The sequence below is a fragment of the Podarcis gaigeae genome (assembly GCF_964106915.1).
Source record: "Podarcis gaigeae genome assembly, chromosome: 11".
NCBI classification, from domain to species: Eukaryota; Metazoa; Chordata; class Lepidosauria; order Squamata; family Lacertidae; genus Podarcis; species Podarcis gaigeae.
The window spans coordinates 3,496,597-3,521,620 of record NC_139687.1 but is presented as its reverse complement, the minus strand read 5'-3'; the positions used below and the strand labels follow the sequence as shown (position 1 = coordinate 3,521,620).

Genomic DNA, 25,024 nt, shown 5'->3' with positions numbered 1-25,024 from the left:
TAAAATGTCAATCTTAAAATATATGTGATTTTTGGTGAGATGAGAGATCCAGATATTGCCTTGCAAAATCCTGTTTAATGGCATATATAATTCATAAATCAGTTAAAATAAAGTATTTTGATTCAAAATTGTTTAAATCATTGTTTCACTGGTTTCAATTCTCCCCATGCTATTTAGTTATAAGCAGCTAAAAAGGTAGCATCCTTTGTTCTATACTAGTGTAGACTAACCTGCTTTCTTAGATTCAACACTAACAACATAATCCCATGGATATGCCTATCTAGAAGTCTCAGTGAGTTCAGTGGGGCTTATACCTAGCTAAGTGGGTATAGTATTGCACTTTAAATTTCGTAAAGTAACACTATAATTATGACTGCAGATGTGAACATAAATAAATGTTAACCGATGAAAAAACAGGTGATTTAAACAATGTATGCTCTAAAGATACATTTTAGTATTATCTTGGCCTCAGTGTAAGTGCTTTTCTGTGACATTAGGGAAAGAACTCTGAACAACTGTATTTCACATCATATTTTAATCCGATACATACTGGTCTACTATTTAATTTTTAGGAACTGTATAATACAGTGGTACCTCAGGTTAAATACTTAATTCGTTCTGGAGGTCCGTACTTAACCTGAAACTGTCCTTAACCTGAAGCACCACTTTAGCTAATGGGGCCTCCTGCTGCCACTGCACTGCCGGAGCACAATTTCTGTTCTCATCCTGAAGCAAAGTTCTTAACCTGAAGCACTATTTCTGGGTTAGCGGAGTGTGTAACCTGAAGCGTATGTAACCTGAAGCATATGTAACCCAAGGTACCACTGTATGCCCTTAACTACTACCTTTTAGTGCCTCTATTTTTTTTGTATACTTTAAAAATTTGGGGGGTGTTCTGGTTTTTACTTTTTGAAATGTGGCAGCCCTAAAACATGGTATTTTGATATTGTATTTTCTCTTCAAAAATTAAGGAAAAAGTTATTCACAAAAACCCTTGTATCTCACACCATTAAATGTAATCTTTAAACATATTTTTTCTGTCTCACAGTAATGAAAGTAGTCTAAAAGTTAATATGTCCTTGCCTTATTGCCCAGCTATTAAATTTCATCCTCACTAATAAAAAATTGGAACACTTTAACCAGCTAAAACTTTAGTTGACTGATGTATTAATTAAACTGACTAAGGAGTAGGTCACCTCAAGCACAATGAAACCTACCTCTGAGTAAACATGCAGAGGATTGCACTGAACAGCTTGTAGCCCAAATTATAACATGATTTCTGTTTCTGACATCTTTATAACCCCTTTGCGGAATTGCAGTCTCTGAGAATCTGCTGCAATTTAGGGTGAGTGTACATAGCCTTTTCACCTCTTGTAACCTCAAGCTGTAGTCTCATAGAGATCCTGGCTTTCTGAATGTCTGAAAATGAGGTCTAGCTATGAGCTGACATGAGTTCAACAAGCCTATAAAATCAGGTCTGCTAAACCTTTGTGGCCTCCAATTAGATTTTATATGAATCATTCACAAAACAAAGATCCATACAGACCCCTACTGAAAAGTAATTCTAAAGCATATTCCACTGAAAATATGGTTGCATCGATTTATGCTTGATTCTGGGAGTGCTTCCTGATTGTTGACTGTGCAGGGACAACCTTTTTGGACCAAAAGGCACATTTCCAGTTTTGAGAAAGTGCTGTAGGCACCTGTCACAAAATATCTGCCATGGGGGTGTGGCATAACACAAAATGGCTGCCAATGGGGTCATGACATAACACAAAATTAAAGAGAGTATAGTCATTGTGGCTCCCTCACCCCATCCCTGGACAATCTCATGTATGCCCTGCTGGTGCTGATTGGAGATCACACAATTTGATTCCACGCACAACTATGCTGTTGTGGTCTAATAATAGGGAACATTCCACAGTACCAGGGGACCTCACACCTCTCACTTACAAACGCTCACCACACACATACAGACCACAAACACACATGCATTTGTTTTGCATAGACATTCATACACAGAGACTGCCCATCCCATTTCATTGCTTATGCCTGCGACTGCTGGCTTTTGGCAATATATCATGAGAGATCCAGGAGATCTCACCTGAAGGTGCTTCTCCTTGCTTCTCCAGTGGCAGAAGATGTGAGCAGAGTGCCGACAGGGGTGCCACCCCTTGGGATTCTGCCACCTGGCAGTTGCCTCAGTCCTCCTGATGGGCAAGTCAGCCCTGTTCATGCATTTTGCATATATATAACCACACACACATATCTTCTCTCTGCTCAAGTGGATCTCTCACTCTCCAACAGAACACACTCACAAACAGACCACACATCTCCCCTCTCTCTTTCTGACACATGCTCCATATGCATATCTCCCTCTCTTTCTGTCACACAAATACATAGAGCATACTTAAGCACACTCTCTCACACACACAGAAGAGCCTCTCTGAGAGTGAACAAAGTGCCTGACCTTTTTTTTTTGTTGTTGTTAAAAAAAAACTTTTAAAATTTTTAAAATTGGTCCCCACTCATTTCAGATTGGTGGCCCCTGCTACTCAGTCATTTTGATGTAAGGTATAATACTGAATTGCAACTGACCTTGCAGACTTCAGGGAGTGTAACATTCTGGGTTATATTCTGCTATGGTCCATGCATACTAGTGGGCTGCCTGTACAGGACAAATCACCTAAGCACGTCTTTTTAAAAACATGCATGAACATGACAGGCTTTTCTTCAGCCACATCACCCATGCAAATTACCACCATAAAACTGTATTTGTGAAAGTTTTATGCAGTGATGTCCACAGGGCTGCACTGTTAATAATAACTTCAAACATGCAAGCCAGTCTTGCAACCTAACAGAATTATCATTACAATGATTATTTTCCAGAAGAGATTAAAGACATACAACCTGTGTTTGCACTCTAAACCTGAATCTTGTTTTGTGTTCTTAACAAATGTACTCTTTCACAATACATTTATATTTGATGATGCAGTGACCAGATTAATTTCTAGAGCCTGCTTTGCTGATCATTATCACCCCAGTTTTGTTTCATCTGCACTGGCTTCCAGGCAGTCTCCAGGCAAAATTAAAAGTGCTGGTTTGTGACCGTATATTGGAAGGACGCCCCCCCCATTACAGTCCTATTCACTCATTGTGTTCAACATCAGAAAATCTGTTATGCATCCCACCACTTTAAGAATCACAATTTGTGAGCACCTGAGACAGCTTTTTCCACTGTGGCATGCTGGTAATGGGACTCCCTATCTGCACAGGTGTGGTTGCTCCCCTCTTTTAATGATCAGAAATGATAATAAGACCATGTTATACAGCTAAACTTTGAACATATGTTAAAATTCTCTACCTTTTTAGGCCGATTAACATCGCTCCTGGTTTTTAATGTATGAAGTCTACTAATTTCTGGCCGATTGCGTAATGCCTGCCAATGATTAGGGTTATGATGAATAATACTAAATTAAATACTTTGTTTCGATATAGCAAGGTATTTCTTATTTTCTAAAGCAAGAATGATCACTTAATATGGATGAGGTTTAAATAGTAAGATGTTTAGAATATGGATTATTGCTTTGTAAATGAAAAACATACAAAGTCCATGAGAATCTTTTCTTTTAAGGCAATCCAAGACTAAAGTCAGCCCACCTTTGCTTTTAAGTATATTTACAGGTGAAACCTGAACATGAGAGAGGTCAGCACAGGAGTTTCAGCATAAAAACAAAACAAGACACTTTGCATAGCAGAAGTGATTTCATACACAGCTGACTCTTGTCTTTAATGAAGCAAACATGAAAGTCTAGTGTGGGCCTGTGACTCCGACGACTTCATGAGTCTCTGCCAATTTGTTCAAACCAAACTAATTATCTGGCAGGACTCCTGCATACCATAGTAGTTAAAGAAACCATAATTGCTTCCTAAAAATTATCACAGGGCTCAAGTGATGAATGTTTGTAGGCTTCTTCCCAGCAGAATCCACACTTCTGAAAACTTGGTTTTAAGAACGGAAAGTGTCATTTAGTTAGTATGTATAGCCTGTCAGCAAATGCAATATAATATAATGAAAGTCTTATAATGGAATGCCTAATGGACAGCTACTTGCAATCTGACCAAATACTGGCCAACTGGCCAAAACAACTACCGTATTTTTTGCTCTATAAGACTCACTCCCCCCCCTAAAAAGTAAGGGGAAATGTGTGTGCGTCTTATGGAGCGAATGCAGGCTGGGCAGCGATCACAGAAGCCAGAACAACAAGAGGGAATGCTGCTTTCAATGCACAGCGATACCTCTTGCTGTTCTGGCTTCTGAGATTCTGAGAATTTTTTTTTCTTTTTTTCCTCCTCCAAAAACTAGGTGCGTCTTGCGGTCTGGTGCATCTCATAGAGCGAAAAATACGGTACATTCTCTAATCTTTTGATATATCTGCTGTATGTTTCATTTCATTTCACTTTTAATTTGTATGCCACCTTTCTATATTACTATGCACAAGGTGGTTTACAAACTGAAGAAACAACAGACAGCAAAGATCACATATGATCCAATACAAATACATTCATAATAAAAACATAACTTTAAGATAAACAACCTACTGTATATCAAATAAAGAAATATTCAATAATCCATTAGAATATAATAGCAAACAGTAAAATCAAATACCATCAAATAATGTGACACCTATTAAAAAGCAATAAAGTAGTGGGCAGTGATAAAGAACTACTTTTGACAAAACGATGCCTGGCTAGTTGCCAAAGTATAAATTGCCAAAGCTGAACTTTAGTTGGCCACTGAGCGGGAGCCAACACAGAAAGTAAGCCACAATAAGGCAGCAGAGACTATCATGGCCCAAGCAATGTTGCAGCCTGAGCAGGGTGTGAGTAGCAGATGTAATACATCCTTCATTACTAGAGAGATATTCCAGACTAAGGTTGTGGGCAGGGCTTTTTTTTCAGCTGGAATGCCCCGGAACAGCATTCCAGTACCTCTCAGAGAGGGGTACTGCTGAGCAAGTGGGGCAGGCTGCCTCTTTTCCCAATCTCCACCATCCCCACCTGCACAATCTCTCCAGACCTGTGAAGGTGACTGAGGCACCTCCGCAAACGGAGACTGACAGAGGCTGCCTCTGGCTCACAAGGAGACACCCGCCCCCCAGCCAGAATGGGTCTTCTCAGGGAGGCAAGTTCTGACACCTTTGGAGCTAGAAAAAAGCTTTGGTTGTGGGGGTTCATTACACATAAACAGGGAACTAACTACTTTAGCCCTGGCAGCTCCTGCAATAAATACTAAGAAGTGGTCTTGTTTTGGATTTCTTAATATTAGGAAGAGTCAAACAGGACATGTAAAAGTGTCTCTACAATTTAAGGCACATAAATTACTATGAGTATTAAATTACTTAAACTGAGGTAACACACAGTACTTTTTTTAAAAAAAAAATGAGGATATTACATAAACAATATTGGGCAACCTGAAAATTGTAGCTGTTTCACAGCTCAATACTTGATACTTGTGACACCAGCAAAATAATAATAATAATAATAATAATAATAATAATAATAATAATAATATGCTCAGGATTGCACAAATATCTGTAGTAGGTATTTCCATCCTCTGAAGTTCTTAAGAAAGAAGAGATTCCTTATTTCACTCCACCAACGAACTCAGCAGCTAAAAGTCCATGCCCCCACGTTTTCCCACTCTCATTCTTTGAAGATTTTGGCTTTCATGTTTTGGGCCAAGCTTTCTAATCTTGCAACCTTCTATTCCTGCTGTATTATAGCCCCATATTCTGTTTAATTATTTTTTATACATGCCAAATTAACAAGGAAGTTTGACTATGCTGTTTTCACCAGTCAAAGCCAGCAAGGAGAAAGGCAACTGGTACAAAAAATGACGGCTAGAATAATCTATTGCACATGTTAGGGGAGATACTGTTTTAATTGTTTTGAGTTTAGGTGGCTGATTATTATTTTTTAAATGGTCAACTAGCTTAGAGGTCTTTTGTTCTAGTAAGTAGTTTACATGTTTTATTATATAAATAAATAAAAATTCTTAATCAGTAACAAATGTCCTTCAGGGGGCAATCTATGAATCTTGAGTGGGCATTCAAAAAGTACAATTGTACCTACCTGAATTGTAAGTTTTTAATTCCCAATGAAAGGTCAGCAGATTGGGTCTTGGTTGCACCCACAGGTTGCAGGCAGGCAGCAACATTTTGGGCCGCAAGACTCCCAGGATTCAGTTTGTGAACTCACAAAGCTTGAGAAAGGACAGGAGTTATAGAAGGAAAAATGAAATTCTACGCCTGAGACATACAGAGAAAGGAGAAAGTAGAGAGAAAATGATAGGTACTGCAGTCTGTCTTAAGGGCAGATTCTGCACCTTTCATTGGGAATAGCAAACTACAATTAAGGAAGGCACAATCATACTTTTTCCCATTTCCTGGTCAGGGAACATTTTAAGAGTTGCCCCTCTAAGGAATCATTTCAAGAGTGGATGGGAGGAGAGGGGGAAAGTGAATGGTCATGACAGGATGGAGGAGAGAGCCACCACTTCTTGATAGTTTTTGGGCAAAGGCCTCTACCGAGGCCATTCTGGAAACAGGAAAAGATAGTAGAAAATTCCAGTTTCTTGTAGGAACATCTTGTGGTCATGCACCAGAGCAAAAAGGTTTTCCGGGTGGATTGGTATAAGTAGAGAGCCTCCTGGATTGGAGTTTATCAGTGATGTCTGCAGGTAAGTGCAGCTTAGTTAGGTGTCACCGTTCAAACTACATGTAATCAGCTGGAGCCACTCGGGATCTGGATCAAGAATCGGACCTTGAGAGAGAAGATTTGTTCTGTGAGGTGCGGTATTTGAGGGAACAAAGAGCAATGAGGCCAAATGGTGCAATGAGGTGGACTCTCACCTTCAAAGGTGGGAGCAAACTGAATCCTGGGAGACCTACATCCCAAAATGTTGCTGCCTGCCTTCGACCTGTGAGTGGAGCCAAGACCCTTACCTGCTGACCTTTATTTGCAGGAATGGGAAAACTTGCTGGGGTAAATAATGTTGGAGTTTTAGGTAGTTCCCTTTCCTCCTATCCAGAGGATAAAATCCTAGATGCTAGATTTCTCTGTTGGCCACTTAATTAAGTGGAACATAGCAAAGAAAAATCAAGCAAGAATGTCCATCACTACTTGGCAACCAAAACAAAAAATACTGCTCCATCATTTGCAATGAAACTAAATATGTGTGATGAGCTTGCAGAAAGAAAACAACAAAGGGACCATTGTAATTGCTATGATAACAACAAGGCTAGAGAGAAATAAGTTATCAAAAAAAAGTATCAATTGGGTTAAAATGAAAAATTGACACTTTTTAAAAAGAATCTTGTTTCCTTATGCTCAGAAATAGTGACTTTTGTACAGAGTCTGCTTGTGTCATTCCCCTCATTGTACTTACTCAACCATGCCTTCAGTTGTTGATTTGCTTGGCAAAAAGAGTGGCATCTTGAGTACAGTGGAAGCTTGAGGTCTAAGCTGTCTATTAGTAACAAACCTAACATTAATGAGTTGACTGGAGGCCATCAGTTACAAGGGTTATATAGAATGTATGTATAGAATGTATTGCATGTAGTACATGTGAAAACGATCTAGGGGTCTTGGTGGACCACAAGCTTAACATGAGTCAACAGTATGATGCAGCAGCAAAAAAAGCTAACATCAACAGAAGTAGAGTGTCCAGATCAAGGGAAGTAATAGTCCCACTCTATTCTGCCTTGGTCAGACCACACCTGGAATACTGTGTCCAATTCTGGACACTACAATTTAAGAAGAATATTGACAAGCCGGAATGTGTGCAGAGGAGGGCAACCAAGATGACCAAGGGTCTGGAAACCAAGCCTTATGAGGAAAGATTGAAGGAGATATGATAGTCATCTTCAAATATCTAAAGGGCTGTCATGTGGAGGATGAGCAAGCTTATTTTTTCTTGCTTTGGAGGCTAGGACCTGAACCTGTGGATTCAAGTTACAAGAAAGGAAATTCTGACTAAATACCAGGAAGAACTTTCTGGCAGTAAGAGCTGTTCGACAGTGGAACAGACTCCCATGAGAAGTAGTGGACTTTTCTTCCTTGGATTTTTAAGCAGAGGTTGGATGGCCATCTGCCATGGATGATCTAGTTGAGATTCTGGCATTAGAGGGGGTTGGACTAGATAACTCTATGATATAATAAATATGTCTTACCTGGAGTTCTGTTTTTATGTCCTCATTTTTAACTTTTTTTTTTACTTGTGACTTTGGTGGCATTTAATGATAATGGTGGCCAGAATTGGATTATTCCAACATCTATGCCAGCACAAAATTCTAAATCATGGCATTGCATCTTCATTTCAGATGCACCAGGATGATGACACTATTTGGAATCAAAGCATTTGGATTGATTCATTTTACATAGCAATCCAGGCATAACGAGATAGAAACTCTGAGCATTCCTCTGTAAAATGAATGGCCTTTGTGCAGTTATCTATGGTTTTGTAACAACCACTTTTGATTACTGCAATGCAGCATACGTCGGAATGCCTTTGAAGAGCATTTAAATACTTCATCTAATTGAGGACATACAGTGGTACCTCAGGTTACACACGCTTCAGGTTACAGGCTCTGCTAACCCAGAAATAGTACCTCGGGTTAAGAACTTTGTTTCAGGATGAGAACAGAAATCGTGCTCTGGTGGCGTGGCAGTAGTGGGAGGCCCCATCAGCTAAAGTGGTGCTTCAGGTTAAGAACAGTTTCAGGTTAAGAACAGACCTCCGGAACGAATTAAGTACTTAACCCGAGGTACCACTGTAGTTGTGACGTTAACCTGGACCCTCATATCAAACATATATTGCTGATGCTTAAAGTTCTGCAGTGCCTTCCAGTGTATCTTCAGATGCAATTCAAAGTGCTGTTTTAAAGTCCTAAAAAGCCTGCAACAAAGATATCTGAAGAGCTGCTGGTCAGCCAGTTCTCAGATGTCCACAACAGAGAAGTCAAGTCAATAAAACTGCTCAGCTTAGTCATACAGAAAGGAAGTGGCGCATCTGCCCTTAGGCCCTGACCATACTATTCCCACCATAAATGTATTTTGTTTCCTAAACAGGGGAGAAGCATATTAAGACTCACAAAAGGGAACTTCTGCTTTTAAGAATTATGGAGTTTGTGGAGCTTCCACATAGGTTTTTTCTCCACCTTTCTGTATTCAGGTAATAATAGGCAGACTAGCCCCATACCTTGTCTACACAACTTGACAGTCACTGAGCCGTTTTAGTCTACCTGTCATGTATGGTGAGCCAATAGGAACTCAGTAAGCCTCTCGGTTTTATGACCACCCTGAGACTGCAAAAATGACGCTTGCCAGACCACAATACAGTGAACTATGTTCAACTATGTTCCAGTCACAGACAGACAGAAAAAATAGGCATTTTATGAACCTAGTGAACAACAACTCTACGTATTTGATTCCTGTTTGGTATAGACACAGCAACCAGTTTTGGATTACTCAAAGCAGCACCTAGACACCAGAATTACAAGCAAGTATCAGAAGCTACCTGAGAAAGTATCACCAATACCATTCTGAAAATAAATGCAGTTTAAATATTTGTAACTCAACTTTATTCAAAGATCTAACTATATACATAGTTGTTATACACACACACACACACACACACACACACACACACATCATATTGTATATGCTCAAACAGCTTCTTCACCATATGTCATGTATATTTGAGATGCAAAAGACACAAATCATACCCTGCATTACCTTTACTAGATAAAAGTTAAAAATTCTAACAAAAATAGAATTTTTCAACTTGTGCAATTAGTGCTGTAGAAAAAAGAGAGAGCACATGATACAACTGAATTTCCAATGCCTTGCATTCCACAGAGGAGGGCCTTACTTGTTTTCATTGCTGGCATCATAACGAGGCATGGGGTCAATATCATTACCATTGACATCAAAACTGGCATCTGGGTCCTGCAGTCAACAGAGAAGGGAAATGGAAAGAGAGATGGAAAAAGAATGAACTGCAGATCCTCATTAATTAGCCATTGACTCATCTGGCTCATACATTCCTCAGCAGGTTTCTACAGGAGTGTAATTAGGTTAACTAACATTCCTGTGGTTTTGTGGTTGCTGCGTGGTTTAGGAAAGCAATACATGTTCTAAACCTGCAGGATTTATATATTATTTAAATTACTTCTGGAAAATTGAAGTTGCATTAAAATATTTTTTTATAATTTATGAAAACTACTGTTTTAATCTAAGTAGTACTTAGTTGTGTAGTTTTAGTTATTTACTATATTTCAAATTTCTTTTCTTTATCAAAATCCTCTTTATCACAGTAATAAATAGTTTGTTCACAAACTTGAATTACATTATTCTTGTTAAAAGGCCAAGCAATTTAAATAATTGTAAGAGAACATTATTTGCCTGAAGGAAACATTTCCATGCGTCAATAAAGAATTTAAACATACAACTTGAAAAATAAAGCCGTTTGGGGAAAGTGTATCTTTATTAACAGTAGCTACTAGATGACATATTTTTTTGTATCTTCAGGGAGCATATGCAACTTTTAATGGATGTGAAATGTGGTTCTGTCTTCTCCACATTTGCCTGTAGAAAACAATGTAAACATCTGTGTATCTTTGCAACTCTTGTTATTTGATGTGGTAGAATGATGAGGCAGATTAATCTTTATTTCACCTTTGTTCAAAACTAATTAGTCTATTGCCTTCAAGTGATTCTGTATAACATTGCCAAAATATATTCATTTACATATGTAATACAATTAAACATTAATGTCATTTTCTCTTATGTGATTTTTTTAGCTTAGGTAATAGGTAGCAAACGACGTGGAGAATTAAGTTGACCTGTTAAATTCATGAAGGACTTGAATGGGGAGGAGTTAGTAATCCCTGGTTAATTTATGCTCAGTGAGAATCTAGAAATGTGTTAACTATTGAGATTCTAACCATGTCCTAATAATATATTCCAGCAGCAAGCTAAGGATAGTGCCGAACAGGAAGTGTAGCAGAAAATACCACCAGATACTTTTGAATACTGGAGTTTAGAGATATTATTGGTGCTTTGTTGGTATGGACTCGCAGCAATCAAAACAGGGATCATGGCCCTGAACATAGATTATGTGTGAATTGTGCAGCAATTCAGAATCCTGTTCATCAGCAACTCTATCTGAAACAGGGCTGCCAACATTGGTGTAGTAGGGTGTGGCCTGGCGTAAGAGCCCTCCGGGTTAGAGGGCATGGATTGTGTGTGACTGATGCAGTGATTCAGAATATTTCTCGCCTGAAAAGTACACCAAATATGGCCACATAGCAAAAGACCAAGACAAGATTAATTACTGAAACAACACAGCAAATGCATTACATTTGAGCTTGTTTGTGTAGGGCAAGACCAGATTCGGTTTACTGATAGGTAAAATTTCAGCAGTTAGTGGTGCCCATGTCTCAGATGCATGGCTTGCGAAATGAAAATTGTAAGTTTCATTCTGAGTCTCCTGCACACCTTTTCAGAGGATACTGTAATTAAGAAGTATACAAATTGTTGAAATAAACAATTAAGCATAAAAGAATAAAACAGCTATCCGAAGCACTGTGGAGACTCACATAATTCTGCATCAAGTCTGGGTGGTTTCTTTCAATGCCATCATCCAAGATGGTGATCACAATATTCTTTCCAGTGTAGCCTCTCCTCCAAGCACCTACAATATTCATATCTGACTGACAAAGGTTTATATTATCGCTGCAGTGCTATAGGAAGAAAAATAAACAAGCAAAAAAAAAAAAAAGCAGGAAATCAGTTGCCAGTGCAATGCAAGGAAATATTAGCCTATTCATTAGTATAACCAATTTAATTATCCACAAATGAGCATATTGATTTAAACTGGAGAGACAGAAAATCAATGCCCTAATTAACAAACAGCAAGATAATTTGAAAGGGATGCTAAATGAAATGAAAATAGAGCTAGTTATTTCTTTTGAGATTGCTCATCATATCAGGGTATAGTTATTAGAGCACTTAATTGTTATTATGTGCCTTTAGAAACCCCACAGCTCTTTTCTAAGCATTCAATAGTACAGTACACTTGATTGCTGGGGGGAGAAAGTGTATTTGAATTTTCAAACACAACTGCATGTGGATAAAAGTAGACAAAATGCCTGCACAGAATAGCCATGGAAACACAAAAAATGTTTGGGGTGGGTGGGAAGGGAGAGGCAGTGTTATGTACTGTATAATCCCTGAAATAGCTGTCTGGAAACTTATCCAGATTCCTTTATATCTACAAAAAGAGAGTTCCTGGCATGTTTAGTGCAGCACCAGCAGGAGGGGAACAGCAGCTAAGAACCTGTAGCCAAAACAATTCCCCCCAAATAATTGCCACTTTAGGTGCTTATTGAAGAGCAGCTATGACAGAGCTTTTGTACACCAGTTTATGTTAAATGAAAAATGAACTGTTCTCTCTCATATTTTCTTTGTTTTGTATGGAGGAGGTGAGTTTATAAAGAAATGAGGCTGACATTTGGGAACCACAGAGAGTGTGAATCCTTTTAATGAGTATCCTATTCAGGCCTTCCTCAGGAGTGGTGCTTTGCTCCAGCTCCCCTGGGCTCCATGAGAACAAGCAGAAAAGGGGGGAATAAATTCTTAGAACAAGTATCATAGCAACACATACTAGCCACAAGAGTTCTCAAAAGTTCATTCACTCCCCCCCCCCCAATCAGTTCCCTTGTATTCCATGCAATCTATTAGTGCTTTGGAATTTGTAAAGGTGGCAAGTAGGTTGTTGTTTTTTTTAAAGTGCTATGTATTGGCCTTATTTCTATATTGCTTATTTCTATATTGTGTCCTAAATCTTAACCCTTTTCATCATTACCAATTTCACTATTTCGTCTTTCACCTCCCATTCTAATAATAATTTATACATTTTGAATTCAATTTCTCTCTTCCTTCAAGCATTTTTTTTCAAAAATCAGAACTCATAATAAAACCTTTTAATAGATCCTTTTTAAAATACTCATTGGTGTGATAATATTGAAACCAATCTGATATCCATTCTCAGATTTCTTCAAACTTTTTCAATTTTCATACATTTCCAGAAATATATATCTCTATATTTACCCCACTTCTCCATCATATTTATTTTCTTTTGAGTACTGACTGGTTTCTATAGGCGAAAACCATAAAGGTGTTTCCTTTTCCAATAAAGCTTAGTTTGTTGTTATTTAGTCGTTTAGTCGTGTCCAACTCTTCGTGACCCCATGGACCAGAGCATGCCAGACACTCCTGTCTTCCACTGCCTCCTGCAGTTTGGTCAAACTCATGCTGGTAGCTTCGAGAACACTGTCCCATCACCTCGTCCTCTGTTGTCCCCTTCTCCTTGTGCCCTCATCTTTCCCAACATCAGGATCTTTGCCAGGGAGTCTTCTCTTCTCATGCGGTGGCCAAAGTCTTGGAGCCTCAGCTTCAGGATCTGTCCTTCCAGTGAGCACTCAGGGCTGATTTCCTTAAGAATGGATAGGTTTGATCTTCTTGCAGTCCATGGGACTCTCAAGAGTCTCCTCCAGCACCATAATTCAAAAGCATCAATTCTTCGGCGATCAGCCTTCTTCATGGTCCAGCTTTCACTTCTTATAAAGCTTATAAAGCTTAGTATCTAGTCTATATTCCATATATACTCCTTCTTCTGCAATGATGTTAAAATTCTTTGTGTATTTTTACCTTATCATTCCACAAATAAGCATGCTACCCATAATGTTTCCCATAACATTCCAGGTCTAACAATCCTGTATTCTTTAATTCCTTTAACCAGATCATACAAGCTGCTTCATAGTACAGTGGTACCTCGGGTTAAGTACTTAATTCGTTCCGGAGGTCCGTTCTTAACCTGAAACTGTTCTTAACCTGAAACTGTTCTTAACCTGAAACTGTTCTTAACCTGAAGCTTCAGGTTATAGACTCCGCTAACCCAAAAATAGTGCTTCAGGTTAAGCACTTTGCTTCAGAATGAGAACAGAAATCATGCTCCAGTGGCGCGGTGGCAGTGGGAGGCCCATTAGCTAAAGTGGTGCTTCAGGTTAAGAACAGTTTCAGGTTAAGAACGGACCTCCAGAATGAATTGAGTACTTAACCTGAGGTACCACTGGCAGTGAGAATCCACCTCGTTTTTTTACAACTGTTAAAATTTTAAATTTAATCATTGGTCTTTTCCCCTGCCAGGTAAATTTTGATAACCCTTTTTGCTAGTAGTTTCCTTTCTTTCTCTTTTTTTTTGGGTGTACAACCATTTTGCCTCAATGTATTTTTAAAACCCCGCTTTTTCTCATTTTTTACTTACTTTAAAAATCCCAATGCAATATGCTGAAGAGCAAGTTTTATAATGTTTCTGATTTGTAAACAAACAAGGCTGGGCTACTTAAGTGACAGTCTGTCCAAGGCATTGTACAGTTTATAGCATAAAGATTTCAATTCTATTTCAAGACTCATTTTCAAGGTATTTTGACCCTGTCAGTCTTAGTTTCTTGTAAACATAGCTGGTTATTCTCCCCCTCCCCCCCCCAAACTGCCATGCACTCAAAATATACTTTTTATTATTTATTATTAACCTATCCTTCACTAAAATTAATCCCATGGCAGGGTACACCATAAAATATAATACTTAATAAAATAAAAACAATCTAAAAAAAAATCAAACTACTACAATAATAAATTAAGATTATATCATAGCAAACAAAACATCTCCAGTCAACTAACCAGTTAGTTTGGCAAATAAAAAGATGCCTAAAATTCATCAGGGTTGGTGTCTATGGAAACTGTGAGGGATGGGTGCTCCACAATCAGATGCCACAGCAGAGAATGCCCTCTCACATGTTGCTGCCTATGTGGGGCTACCTTTGAAGGGGACTCGGAAAGTGACTAATCCAGAATGCAGCAGCTAGACTGGTGGCTGGGAGTGGCCGCCGGGACCATATAACACCAGTCGTAAAGGATGTTCACTAGCTCCCAATATGTTCCCGAGCAAAATTCAGTGTTGCTGCTGATCTTTACAGTCCTACATGGCTTTGGCCTAGTATACCTGAAGGAGAGTCTCCACCCCTATTGCTCAGCCCCGGACACTGAGGTCCAGCACCGAGGGCCTTCTGTTTGCGGTTCCCTCACTGTGAGAAGCAAAGTTACAGGGAACTAGGAAGAGGGCCTTCTTGGTAGTGGCATCCACCCTGTAGAACGCCCTCGTCAAGGAAATAAACAACTATCTGACTTTTAGAAGACATCTGAAGGCAGCCCTGTTTAGGGAAATTTTTAAAGATCAATGTTCTTATTATGTTTTTAGATATGTTGTAAGCTGCCCAGAGTGGCTGGGGAAACCCAGCCAGATGGGCAAGGTATAAATAAAATTAATAATAATAATAATAATAATAATAATAATAATAATGGGCTTTATGTCAACCCAAGAAACCTATCTGACCTTTGTATCTATTGCTGCCAAAACTAAAGAAAAGAATGCACTGACCAATGTCCAACCCACTCATAGGTTTTTCATCTCTTATCTTACAATAAAATAAACGACGAGTCCCGTTTATTCTTCTTCATCCAAAATATCCAGTTGATCTGGCAGCTTTCTTCCATTTCTATTAACGCTAAGAAATTAGCCCATAGGCAGCTCACTGAGGGAAATGACTCATAAGTTCAGTTATTTGGCTCAGACAAGCCATGTACCTTGGGCTGTAGAAAAGGGTGTAAGATTATAAACCCTATTCCTTTGAAAAGGTTTGGAAACCTGCCACAAGACAGCTTATTTCTCCTTTAGTGATGTCAGCAGACTGTCCTTGCCTGAACTTTCTCTTCTCCAACAAGAGCAAAATCTTTACCATCACTGGTATGCCTTCCTTATATCTTCTTCTTCTTTGGCGATCACTCGTAGCCGAGTAAGATTGTCTTCCATAAACATGGTTTTAACAATGAGTCCATAAGTGACTATGGAAGCCAATTCTGGATCCACATGTCCTTCCACAGTGGGGACATTGGTTTCTGGGTGGGAGTTGATCACGGTGTGGATTTGCCAAGCATGCCTTCCTCTTAGCACGTTTCTCCCTTGTGTCCTGAGTTTGTGTGTCTTCAAAGCCCATGACACCTCTGATAAAGGCTGTTCTCCAACTGGAACGCTCGCAGGCCAGTGTTTCCCAGTTGTCAGTGTTTAGACTACATTTTTTAAGATTTGCCTTGAGAGAGTCTTTAAACCTCTTTTGTTGACCAGCAGCATTACGCTTTCCAGAACGGATTCCATTCGACTTCCAAGGTACAACTGTATACATATCCAAAGAACCTCTTTCAGGATTGGTGTCATATGGCAGTACTCTGACAACTGTATTCCGTACCAATTATAACTTCCAGGTGATTCAAGGACAAAGCTCCATGTAGAACACATTGCAATGCTACAAACACGACATCACTAGAGTATGGCCAACTGCGGTCAGTAATCTCTATTCGGGAAGAGCTGAAGTTTGAAAAAGGCACTCCAAGACATGAAGGCCATCTGTATCTCTAGTGACCATTCTGGATCAAAGAGTACCTCCAGACAATGTACCTGCTCTTTTCAGGGGAAGAACAACCCTACTGAGAACACATGCTCTACCTGATTTCATCAAGCAGAATGAGGTACCTTTCTCAAGCACCTCAGCTATTCCCCTGAGCTCTTTAGCTGTTCCAGTCCTCCGGCAATAACACCCCAGCAGAGCCAATTGTTTGTTGCTGGCTTAGGCTGGAAGCTGTCTCATCTGGAAAAAACTTCTCAATATCCTAAATCATTGTTCTCTGGAACATAGAACTGACCAGAGTGGAGACAAGCCTGGACTTAAATCTTTTTATTTTTATTTTATTGAAAATTTTAATTAAATGTTGTAATAATCATAGCAAAAATAAGTTTTGAGTCTGAAACAAGGATCACCAGCATCCAAAAAACCGTAACAATGCATTCACAGCTTGTAATACCTTGCACTGTGTAAGTATAGCTTTCCAGAATGAGTGTTGAGAAAATGAGGGCTGTAAATCTCTCATGTGACAATTTTCCTATGCGAAAAAAGGGACTCAGATCTCATCTGACTTATCCTGCTGGATTTCACCTTGGGCTAAACTGCACTGATGTTATTTTCTCAGTTAGTGCTATGTGCCATATTTCATAGGTTGGCATATCGTCTACTGAGTGAAAAGCCTTTCTTGGATTTTCAAAAGTGCACGATCTCCAGTCAAGCAGCAATCAATAACTATTATAATCTCTCCATGGACCACATACTGTGTATGATTGTATCATATAAATGTTTAGAGCACACCTTTCACTAGTAATTTCTTGTAAATTTTAGAACTCCCAGTGTGTCTGCATTTGACTTTTAACTTTGCTATCCCCATAAGCAAATAATCTTTATCTGCCTCTCTGTGTCTCCAAAAATGTTATGTTTCTCTTAAATATACTTCCCTAATAACTGATTTCATGGCCTCCCATATCCCAAATCCCATACAAGGTTAACATCCAGAGTACTATTCAAATAAAGGCATTCCTTTAACTTGGTTGACAATTTTTCTTGAATTAATTGCTTTGACAATACTGAAGCATGCAATTTCCAAACTGGATTGTAAGACAATATGTTTCCCCACTTGGCCTCTACAGTAATGGCTGCATGATCCAAAATGAGCACTGTACCTATATATGTATTTTGTATCTCAGTGAGTTAGAGATAAGGATGTAATTAATTGACAAATACATATTGTATCCCATGGAATAGAACCTAGTTTTATCAGTTGGGTGAAATTCCCTCCACAAATTGTACCTTGTGCAAAACCATGCAGCTTCTCATGTACTTTGAAATAATTATTTGTTTGGGCCACATACTGTGGCTCAGGTAAGCAGCCAATCACCCATGCGGCCCCGAAGAAATATGTTGCCACTGGAAACAGTGATATGTCTCTAAAATAAGACTGGTTAAAAAAAGACGAACGCCTCGCAAGACGGAAAACCCGCTAGACGAAAGGGTTTTCCGTTTTGGAGGCGCTTCGCAAAACGAATTTCCTATGGGCTTGCTTCGCAAGAAGAAAATGTCTTGCGAGTTCCTGCAGGTTTTTTCCCCTCCCCCCCTTTTTCTAAGCAGCTAAGCCGCTTATCAGCTGATCCGCTAAGCTGATAAGCCGCTAAAAGCCGCTAAACCGCTAATAGCGCTAATCTGCTAAACTGTCAATGGGCTTGCTTCGCAAGACGAAAAAACCGCTATACGAAGAGCCTCACGGAACGGATTAATTTCGTCTTGCGAGGCACCACTGTATTTTTAAAACTGGCTGAATACAAAAAGTTTGTTTGATTGTGTTAGTGAAATATGGAGTAAAGTAGCTGTGTGTATAAAAAATACTATGTCACTTTGTCATGTTCTGTTTGAATAGTTAAACCTCACAGAAATGCTGCCTATAATAGATATGTCATTTGAACGATGATGAACAAAATGGTATTGTCATTCTAGAAAAAGGATACATGCAATTTATGGGAATGAAATAATTAAGAGCCTCACATAAATTATGTCTGTATTTATCAACAATTTCTGTTTATTAGGACTTTGGAGCCATTAAGGTGTATTGGTTAAATACTCATGTACCACTCTATTAATTTTTCTCTGCTGCAGCAGCAATGAGTATATAATGAGCTGCTGTACTTTGAAATACTTATGATATTCATACTAACAGCTCTAAGATGTGGTTACTGAGAATGCATACTGATCAGGAGCTAAACATCAATAAAGTCAGCAAATAAGTCTATGAGCTCAGTTTATTACACACTCTGCCATCATGATTTGCAATGCCTCAAGCAAACATGAAAAAGGAATATACTGGCCAAGGGTCAAAGAACTGTAAAACTATGAGCCAATGAGAGCTTTAGAGTTATTTTTCTCAAACAGTAGCTCCCCAACAATACTCCACAGCAAACAGTAGGGAGTTTCAGAAGCAACTTGTGACACCTCTCTTCTGAAAGCCTAAACAGCTCTTTGAATCTGGACCAGTATTTTTCATTTAAAAGCCATACACAGTGCCAGCAGAATTCACAGGCATATCAGCAGTGTAAACTGATGCTACGATAAGCTAAAGATCCATCACCCTTGACATTTCTTTCTCCCTTGCAGAGTTTAAGATGCTTGTGGCATTTTATTCAGCAAGTTCAGAAGCCAGTAAATAGAACTTTTGGCAGCTCCCTCCAGGAATTCAGTTCACATGCATTTTTTAAAAAACAACAAGAAGAATTCTTTTAAGAAACATGTCCATTCATACTCCTGAAACACATGTGAAAAAACTGAAAATGTTCATCATAAAACAAATTGAGCTTGGGAGACCTCTCGTAAGCTGCTTTTTCTAAGTGAACCAATAGCTGGGACTATAAAGTTTTATTTCAGCCAGAGCTAGGGCTCACCAAAGTTTACCAAGAACATGCTTTAATCTGCAATGCCAGGACACAAGAGCTAGCGTGTGTGAACACGTTATGTTGCTACACACACTTTGCATACATTGACCTGACTCATACATCATGCTAAGTCAGGGGCTGCCAAACGTTTGTGGGCAGTGGGTTGGATTATTTTCTCTGAAAGTAAAATCAATAGTCATAAGTGAAGTGTCCAACAATTACTGAAACCCCACACTATGTCAGGGACTGGGCAGAGGAGGAATGGTGGAGACTGCCTCCCAGCCTGACCCTTCCAGAGAAGAAGACGACAGTTCAGAATTACAACAGGGGTTTGAGGGAGATCACAGCTCAGAGGCAGATGAGTGGGAAAGCTGGGAAATAATGGGAGAGGAGGAGGAAGAGGAAGCACCAGGAGGGTAACAGAGGGTCTTTAGAAAGCATTCCAGACCCCCCTCCCAGAACCCGGCAAGCCTTGAAACTACAGTGGTACCTCTAGATGCAAACGGGATCCATTCTGGAGCCCCTTTTGCATCTAGAAGCAAACGTAACCAGCGACGGAACGTCTGCGCAAGCACCCATCGCTTTTCGCTGCTTCTGCGCATGACGTCATTTTGAGCGTCTGCGCATGCGCAAGCGGCGAAACCCAGAAGTAACACGCTCCGTTACTTCCGGGTTGCTGCGGAGCGCAACTCGAACACGCTCATCCTGAAGCACATTCAACCCGAGGTATGACTGTAGTAGAGCAGAGAGCTCAGAAGCAAAGGGCCCTCAGCGCCACTTGTAGGGGATATGATGACAATGACGAATGAGGAAGTGGGAGAAAAGGGGAGTGGAGAGTCACTCGGGACAACGCCATTATTCCAAGAGGCTGTGTTCCAAGCCTCTCTCTGTAAATATTGAATAAAAAGCAGATGGCAAGGACTTTTCCTTGTCTTATCCGCTCCTGGGGATTGTTTCCTCCGGTGTCTGACACACTATAGACCAATAAAAAAATTAAAGTGAAACCATCTCATTCTCAGCAAGGAGAAAAATATCACCTGATAGGTACTAAGCTTAATGTTACCACTTGGACCACCATTTAAGTAATTTCCCCCACATTTTAAATGTATATTTCGTTGCAGGTTTCAACGGATTTTCTCTTTAAAACCCACACAGAAACAGGACAGCTCAGACTTAGTCCCGTCCAAAGCTTATTTTCAGCTTGAACTCAGTTCCAGCACCTCTCAGGTGAGCACCATTGCTATTATAAAAGAACAAAAGTGAGCTCATGGTGAGTTCTCACACCTCTAGAAAAATAGCACTGGTTTTGTCCCCATGTAAAACTGGAACAAGTTAACACTGTAATGGGCTCATTCATCCCTAGTCAAGATTAAATGTCATATTTCTACAATTTTTTGTGAAAAAATGCTAGTTTAATGAATATTGGTTCTAGGGACCCTTTACTAGAAAATTATTTACTGCTGCTCATTAAGAAGTACAAATGTATACACATCAGCATTCCCATTATTTAAAGATAAATGAGTGGCCTCAATTTAAAATGGTGTTTGAGATGAAGAAAGTTGATGTGAATACTCTGATCGGCCATTTAATCTGTTGTTTGTTTAGTTCTTCTCTTAGGTAGACTTATCAAAGCATGGCTTAGAGAGTCTTCATAAGATCTATCTGGTCTTTCCATCCCATCCCACCCACACATCTGAATGTCAGATTTGTGCACACCAGAACCTGTACTTGAATCTAATTTAGGCTTGAGTGCCAGCTCCCACCCCACTTCACTGCATAAAGATGATGCTGTAAAGGTAATGGTAATGGTAATGGTAAAGGTAAAGGGACCCGTGACATTCGGTCCAGTCGTGGCCAACTCTGGGGTTGCGGCGCTCATCTCGCTTTATTGGCCAAGGGAGCCAGCGTACAGCTTCCGGGTCATGTGGCCAGCATGACTAAGCCGCTTCTAACAAACCAGAGCAGCACACGGAAATGCCATTTACCTTCCCGCCGGAGTGGTACCTATTTATCTACTTGATCGGCAAGTCCCAGGCTCTGTGGTTTAACCCACAGCGCCACCCGCGTCCCTAAAGATGATGCCACGTATGCCCAAACTCCAAAATACTATGTACATTTGAATGCAGCATCTCCAGAGTCTTACACTCCAAACTCTGCTTTCCCTATAGCAATTCTACTCAGAATCAGTTCTAAAGATGAAATTATTTTCAGATGTGACCCTAAATTAATTTAGACTAATAGTATTTATTCCAAGTAACTATGTTTATGAGTAGCATATAAGATAGCAGCATGCAAAGCATGCTGAGCCAAGTCCCTTAGATAGTAGGAGTCAACAGAATTATAATAAAGATCATTTGAGAAATATGAATGAAAGGTCTTTGATGAAGAATAAACTTAGGTCAGCTCTTTTCATTCCTAGGCTATTTGTTAATCAAGATCTGAACAACTGCATAGTGGTATATTACTATTTTAAACATAATGCTGTTATAGCCACCAATGCAAACACTAGTTACTAATAAAACTTTCTAAGTTGTTTGTTTCTGCACCCTTTGCTCAAAAAAAAATGGAAAATAATTTCATCTGCAACGATATTTACATTCATAAAGCAACAGCACAATATCTGGAAGGATTATTTTAAACTTATCACCTGAAGCTACTTGTTGAAATATCAGACCAACTGTTTTACCAGCAAAGTGCCTCCTCAATCCAGTCACAATGAGTTCCTTGAAATAAAAACATGTTGGATGGGCAGGGCTGTGCAATGCCCCCCCCCCCACACCTTGATCTTGCCATGTTAAACAGCAAGGTCTGAATGTTTGCTTGAAAAGCTTACAAGTCACCCTGCATGACCAGCATTCCTGATCACAGGGAGCCTTGAAAGCAAGCCAACTGATTTAATAGGTCTAAGGTGAAAGGGGCAGGGTTGGCACACACAGCCCCTGGAATCTCCAACACACTTTAACTTTAATAATGCATGAATAGGGCTTGGGAGCTTTGAGAATAAGTATAGCAAAAGACAGCAGAGACTTTTATATGGAAAAAAATATTATAAACAAATAAAACAGCAAATGAAAAATTTGCAAAAATTAGAAAGGTTATAGCAACAGTAAAAACAGCTTTGATAAGGCTCATTCAGAAGTGTTACCTTAATAATCCCTAATTAAACTACACTGTTCTTTGTGTCCTCCTTAAAGTGAGCATTGATGGAGAAAGATAATATATCCTTAGGGAGGCCAGCATTCCATGTCTCGGTATCAAATTCCACCTTTGTACTTACCCACCAAACTTCTGATTGGGTGGGGACAGAGAAAACAGCCTTAGAAGCAGAATCATCTTCTTGGGCAAGTTTATAACCAAGGGGGTGATTCCTGAAATACTATGACCTTTAGGATTTTAAGAGTAAAAACCAGAATCCTGAAATGAGCACAGAAAACCCTCACAACTAGTCATATTGACCAAGGATTGGCATAATGTTATGTGACCTGCTGACTCCAGACCCAACCCTTGTGGGCTGCTTTTTGCACCTACAGAAATTTTCAGACTTTGTTTGCTCCATATAAACTGCATTGCTGTAATCCAATTTGGGGAGAAAGGAAGAAGCTTGCACTAATGTTGGTCAGAAAACCACAAAAGTACCATATCATCACTCTGGGATCTATGCTTCTTCTCAAGAAATTATAGCTTTAATTAAAGATAAATGCAACATCCTTCAAGAAAAGAATTTCTCTCTGCTAACACAGGTTCCCGTCTCCCTCTACCATGATAAGACCTAACGTATTGGAATTCTAAACACAGATCCTGCATTGGTAACAGCTCATATGATCAAGTTTCATAACCTTTATTGCTTCACATAAAACAAAGTTATGGCATTCTATTTTGTTTACCATGAAACATTCTAGTCAAGAAATAGCCTATATGAACTTACCATGTACCACATACTTTGCCATTTGGGATCATTAAAATACACAGGTTGGATGCCACCAGGTTTGTAATCCCTCTTTGTCCTTATTTTTACAACCTGCTGTTCTATCCATTCCACCTGTCAATAAGGAAAACATGTGGTAAATACCAAAACAACACCATGGTTATCCTAAACAAATATATAAAATCTGCAGTTGTTTGTTCCAAAAAAAGGAGCTGAATACATTTCTTGGTGCAAAATTCAGGTTGATGTACTACTTTTCTTAAAAGTAAGTGTGTGGGGGGAGAGAGAGCACAGTGCCTTAAATACTCTTAAAACAGGCTTTCAAGCTATACAATTGTTAAGAACGCAGGGTGGTTTTTCTGTTATTACACGCACAAGATCATGACAGAGAAAGAATGAATGCAGTCTACTCACAACTTATGTACTTAATTTGCTTACCTCCCAATCAATCAATCAATCAATCAATCAATCAAAGGGGGCAGGCTTCCAGTGGGGGTGGGGAACCATAGACAATCTCAGCCACCACTACACTCACCTCGGAAGAGCATTCAGAGGTGCAGAGAGTGAGTGTTTTGACTATATGCGGTTTTGGTTTTACATGCTATCCCCAGAATGTAAATCCCATTTAAGTTGAGAGTCAACTACATAGCAAACGATACATAAATGTCTGTTTAAAAATAATGATTTTGTGAAATATTCTATGTATTTATTGTATCCCAATTATACATAGCCTACTCAGATCTGCAAGTCCTTTCTGTGGAATTCAGAATCTTCAATAAGTTTCTGACAATAAGTAACTTAGTTTGAAAACATGACCTGGAACCTTGATCATCTTCTGTTTGGCATCCCTTTTAAGTTACCTGTTGTAATTTAACCTGTTGCTCATTGTTCAGCTCTTTATTTTCCTGGAAAATGTTTTATTTTTAAAATGCTTCTGAACATTCAGCTGTGCTTGAAGTTTGATAAACAATCACTTCTGAAGTGAATTGCTACCTATTTTTTGTTCTCTTTCTTTTAAATGGAATATTACCATAGCCACAATGAAACCTTTTGGTATATGTTACAAGATTAGATATTGATGAGAGCAGAGAAAACAAAACAGAACATATAATCAAAATAACAATAGTCTCTCATTTTAAAAAAGAAATATAATCACCACCCACATACAGCACATCAAAACCACTATAGATTATTTTCTATAAAGTGTAGCACAGAACAGTTGCTAACCTGTTCTTTTCACATTATATCTAAGAAATGCATCTCTGAATCACAATTGCAATACAAATGTTTCATGGTGGGGTTTTTTTAACATCTGTCAAATGATGTTCTAGGCTTACGGAGTAGCTGACATACGGTATATTTACAGGAAATTTACTGCACTTTATTCTGCAAACCTATCGACCTTTCCTGTAAATATCCCAGTTTGGATTTCCAGGATTTTGCAACCCTTGTGCAGGGTGACTTTTTAAGGTCGGCAATAGAAGCCGCAAGCAGAGTTCATTCAGGGTTGAGAAAACCAACACACAGCAGCAAAGGACAAATGCACATTTGATTTTTCCAGTGTTTCCTACAAAATAATAAACACTACTGATTCCTTATGTGTCCTGTGTAAT

At 39.2% G+C, this 25,024-nt stretch overlaps 1 protein-coding gene across 5 annotated transcripts in view; it reads right to left on the bottom strand.

The window, feature by feature from the left end:
• Positions 1-25,024, bottom strand: part of LOC310826723 (proprotein convertase subtilisin/kexin type 5-like) — a 165,458-nt gene that overhangs the window by 93,836 nt on the left and 46,598 nt on the right. For all 5 annotated transcript variants that reach the window (XM_083701929.1, XM_083701932.1, XM_083701931.1 and 2 more), the window contains 3 exons: positions 23,412-23,525; positions 11,664-11,807; positions 9,935-10,011 (listed from right to left, as the gene is read on the bottom strand). In XM_083701929.1, coding sequence (XP_083558055.1) covers positions 9,935-10,011; positions 11,664-11,807; positions 23,412-23,525 — 335 coding nt within the window. The remainder of the gene's footprint in view (positions 1-9,934; positions 10,012-11,663; positions 11,808-23,411; positions 23,526-25,024) is intronic.